We start from the raw sequence: 5,157 nt of genomic DNA on the forward strand, positions 1-5,157 counted from the left end.
CGATTTGTCGGAATATAGGTGTTTCGGGTGTGTTTACTGTTTCGGATAGCAGTTGATCTTTTCGCCGAGCGTGGCAATAGGCTTGCAAACGTTTCCTTCCCAGTCACGGAGACATCGTCAGTGCGCAGTTGAATGGATGCTTCCACAAAATCACGGTCGGTCCTACCATGATGCAACAGAAGGCATATACCAACTAGCCGGTCGCATGACAAGATATTAGATACTCTACAAAAAACTACATAAACGCAGCTAGGCACGGGAGACACACCGATGTTTCCTCGACTGGGGACGAAACGTTTGCAAGCCAATTGCCACGCTCGGCGAACAGATCAACTGCCATCCGATCAGCCACCAGTTGACTTCGTTTTGTTTGCCGATCGATATCCTTGGAGCTGCAGAAAGGGATACATTTACTACGGCTTTTTTTATCTTCTTTACTTTACTTCTTGGAGAAAGAACAATGCAATGAACCAAATTTGGTTAGGTTTGGATACCACAGTTCTTCTCAATAAAAATTTCAGTCTTTTCAACGTATTTCCACAACAAATTCGTCCAGTATTGAAAAATGGCGAGACATTGTCAGTTGAGATGAGGTTCATAGTGTAGCTTTGGTTGCACAAGGGCTTCCGAAGTAATTTATTTGACAATGTGATTCTAATCACGGGACAGTTCCGTGGATGTGTAAATATCTGCCAGGTAAGTTTTGCTACATTTAAAAAAATAATCTGGTTCATTTCTTTAAAACGTGAAAACAGTCATCATCATCATCATTCTCCTCAAAGACAGTAACATCAGAGTTGGTACTGGTGCTTTACCGCCGTACAACCATAAGTTTCGTCATGTTATATATATATATATATATAGTTATAATAAAGGCTCTAGAGTGAAAAGAAGAGCAAAAGAGTGGGTGAGGGAGGGGACCTAGTGCTGGCCCATGTCTGAGGTGGTTACACCTCAAACCGCCCAATCAGACAATCTGGAAATAAACGGACATCGGTTAGCCGCCATTGCTTGCAACGTCTCCAGCCAAGCAAGGAGAAGATGTCATGGGGACCCCATCCTGGGAGACGTACAACACCCGAACTATTCGTGATCTCTTTCACGCCTTTCTACCAAGTCATGCGCTGTCCACCTCGCGGTTTGCGCCATCCTGAAGTAGTCACGGAGAACAAAATTCGTCTCGGTAGACGGCGTTTCGGCATGCGTAGCACATGACCGAGCCATCGTAGTCGATGACGCTGGATGTTTTCTCGTCAAAACAGTAGACAAGTACAACGATTTGTAGTGACTGTCTGTTGATTGGAGACATTAAAAAGAGGTTGAGCATACTTGATGATGTGGTGATAGAGTTTGCGGAGCTTGACATGCTGTAGGTCACTGCAACTGGATACCGAAAACAGCTTGTTACTAGGTGGGAAACCCCCCACCCCGGTTTCGATAGCCAGGGAAAAAATCTGTCACCTTGGATGTACCCGGAATCAGCTTGTCAACGTTCGTCAAATCAAATGACTAAACTGCTGATGACTGGCCTCTGGATGAGGAACGTTACGGACATCAATCAGCTTACCGACGAACAGCTTCCACTCTTCAATGACCTTGAACCATTTCTTGAATGTATTGCCTGATTTCGAGTACACCTTGGCGACAAAGGTCTATACATGATGGACGGAAAAGCCCATTGAGGTGGATTTGTAGTCTGCACAAACATCTCTCTCGTAAATCATTGTAAACGTCATGTAAAAAGTTTTGATAAAGTCGATTTCACATTCAACTGAGGATCATTTAGGACACGGCGACAAAATGCGAGATGCGAAAGAAAACCTTTTCACAGAACCGATACATGATGGGGGGCGTGAACAACGTTTCAGTGAGTGACATTAAAACTAACTCATTATACAATTATCCGCCTAATTGAACAATGATTAGTAAGCGTTGACCACACCCATTCCAGGAAAGGAAAACGCGCGAATGCTTACTACGTCTACACAACGAAAGTCCATAATCTGCAGGTGTATTGCAATCCTGATTTGAAAAACTGTCTGAATTCAGCACGCCCACTAAGAATAGAATGACAAATGATTTTCGGTAACATTCGATTAGGCACCTATCAGTAACCCAAGTCGCTGTGAGTAGCAGGTCAGGTGAACTCAGGTTTGTTTACGAAATTGGAACCAGCTCAACCCTCTAACTAATTTTCTGCTTGTTGTTCCGTGTGTGTTCGCGTGCGACACTCTGCACTCTTAAAATTTTCCAGTGGAGGAGGGGAGTTTATATCCGGGCATTGAGACGAGAAAACCCGAAATTGTCGAATTTTATCGTGAGCATGTTATCCGAACAGTTTTCTATCTATCCCTTTCAAAGGACAAATATGGGTCATTCTCGTGCAAGACAAGTTGGTCAAAAGATGAACAAGCTCTCCTGAAGCAGTACATAATGAATAACTAATGTGTCCGGGGACGTATTTGCCGTTCTTCGGTAACTACTGCAGTCTGTCCACATTGTGAATTGTTACACTCTTTATTGTCACTCTCAATCGGAATAATAGCATGTTAAACTTTCCCTCCCCATATTCCTCAGTGGTAAAATCCTGACTTTATTTATCAAAGAGTAACGAGCAGCTGTCTGCACTCAGTCAAGTTGAATCCTGCCGAGGTCCAAAACGGATTGTTCCCTTGACCACATCACCTTCGAGTTCCCGAGGAAGGTCTCGGGTGTGAGAAACATCATCTGTGCGGAGGTCCAACGGACATGTACTATTCTGTTTTCGAAACAGTCTCTACTAGAAGTTTCAACGGGTCAGGGACTTCCATATGGCATGTATGTTGACTACACTGATGTCAGCCTGTCAGAGGAAGGATATCCCAAACCAGCAGTTCTTCGATAAATCCAGCATAATCAAACTCGCCTCAACAGTTTGTGGTTAATACCACAGAGATGGCTATTCCTCGAGCTTTGGGTCTTCGGTTAGTTGAGTGAAGTAACGACAATATTCCTCGTTTCGTGGAGACGATCGATCAGGAGCATCCGCTGGATTGAATGTACAAGAAACCCAAATGTTTTCCTGGATGTAGCATTCCGCAATATGCTTTCGGTGAGCAACTACCAGCAGCTGGAGAATAATTGAAAGGCCCAGTATGAGTGCGTGTGGAATGAGCAAAGCGGGAGAACTTTAACAGCCATTCGCAGATCAAAAAAGATTAACGCAGCAGTTGACAATTTTCAGCCCTACGAACTTTTCGTGCTTGTTAGAAATATTCCAAATCTCCTCCTACTCACATAATATGGGTAACTCGAACAGAAAAAACGAATACGAGGGTTTCTTAGCTTACGGTATCACACATCCCGCAGGAATATCCCACCCAGAAGCAACCGGGTGTCGGAAAATTAGCGGTGAAAGATGGTGCACTATGGATTTGTGCACTATGGTGCACAAATTCTTGGTTTTGAGTTAAATAATGGGGAATGGAACGCCGTTTCTCAACATGTTTTAGCGCCACCGGTAGTTGAGGAATGTTGGTAGCTGCTCACTAAAAGCATATTGCGGAATGCTGCATCCAGGAAAGCATTTGGGTTTCTTATACTTCAATCCAGCGGATGTTCCTGATCGATCATCTCCATGAAATGAGAAAGTTATCGGTACTTAACTCAACTAATCAAAGACCCAAAGCTCGAGGAATAGCCACCTCTGTGGTATTAGCCACAAACTGTTGATGCGAGTTGGATTGTGCTGAGTCTATCGAAGAACTGCTGGTTTGCCTGACATGAGTGAAGTCAGCGTACATGCCATATGAAAGTCCCTGACCCGTTGAGATTTCTAGTAGGGACTTTTACAAAGGCGGAATAGTGTACGTCCGTTGAACTCCCGCGCAGATGCCGTTAGTTACCCCCGAGAACATCCTCGTGACCTCGAAGAGGATGCGGTCATGGGAACAATACGTTTTAGACCGTGGCAGGATTCAAATTGATTCAGTGTGAATAAAGTCGGGTAGTCAGGCACTTTAAAAATGTGATGAGACCAGAGACATTTGCAACATCAACCACTTGAATCTAGATGCATTTATAGAAAAAAATAACTTAGTCGTTATGTTGCATCTACGTGTGCCATCCAAAAAATATGATCACCAAATCCTCCACGTTTGCCTTTTTCGCTCAGTTGCGTGTTAACTCTGAATCATACACAGGAAAATAGGCTTGTTTATCGCCCGTGAATCGACGATACTGCCTAGGGGTTAGTATGCCGATTGTGGCGTGGCCCTAACACGGGCAAAGGCCGAGTTTGACGAAATTCGATCCTAATGTACCTGGTGCATCACGTGACATCACCGTAGGTCAACGTTGCATTATTTATCATTGGCAACGATGACAGCTGCTGTGGTATCCTTGTGTTTTGCTGTTACTTCGGGAATATCATTCACCGAAGTCCACAGATCTGTTCATCCAGAATACGGTTCAGAGTGGACACCGAGGTTATTGAACTGCCCGCGATGTTGTTTCATTTATTTCTATCAAGAAGCCTATTGATTCCTGTATTTAAAGAACCTGGAAACAAAATCGGCAATCAAAGTCTGTGGGTGAAATGCGTTCCGGTTTTGAGTTTTCTTGATTGAAGAGGAGCAGGGAGTACAGTAGCTTAAGTAGACCAGCTTGTGTGATGAGCATGCTGTAAATAGGACCTAGACTTGGAGTGATGAGATCTGCGGCAAAACTTACAGATGTTGTTGGCATCCTCTGTGGGTGAAATGCGTTCCGGTTTTGAGTTTTCTTGATTGAAGAGGAGCAGGGAGTACAGTAGCTTAAGTAGACCAGCTTGTGTGATGAGCATGCTGTAAATAGGACCTAGACTTGGAGTGATGAGATCTGCGGCAAAACTTACAGATGTTTGTTGGCATCCATCAGTAGACATAGGCACAACTGCATTACATGGAGCGTTAACGCCAAATTAAGAGTTTTGATGGAGACATCATCCTTCGGTTATTTTGGATTCCCTTTTGATGCCAGATTCGCCACATGAAGGCGTGTAGTTAACTCCTATCAGACAGAGGCTGAAATCCCCGGGCGGCACATATTACCACCGGGATCTTCGTTCGGACAAACGAACATTGTTCGCCAAGTTCTTGTGCTGTCTCAACAAGCCATAAACTATCTGAAAGTCCCTAA

At 44.1% G+C, this 5,157-nt stretch overlaps 1 protein-coding gene across 1 annotated transcript; it reads right to left on the reverse strand.

Moving 5' to 3' along the window:
* Positions 1-947: 947 nt before the first annotated feature.
* On the reverse strand, positions 948-4,903 carry T265_14062 (hypothetical protein; the record flags this gene model as incomplete). Its single annotated transcript, XM_009171833.1, is given in 3 exon segments — positions 948-1,109; positions 1,114-1,292; positions 4,711-4,903. Coding segments are annotated over 3 exon segments (534 nt in total).
* Positions 4,904-5,157: the final 254 nt, after the last annotated feature.

This window comes from Opisthorchis viverrini, assembly GCF_000715545.1.
Source record: "Opisthorchis viverrini unplaced genomic scaffold opera_v5_135, whole genome shotgun sequence".
NCBI lineage: Eukaryota > Metazoa > Platyhelminthes > Trematoda > Opisthorchiida > Opisthorchiidae > Opisthorchis > Opisthorchis viverrini.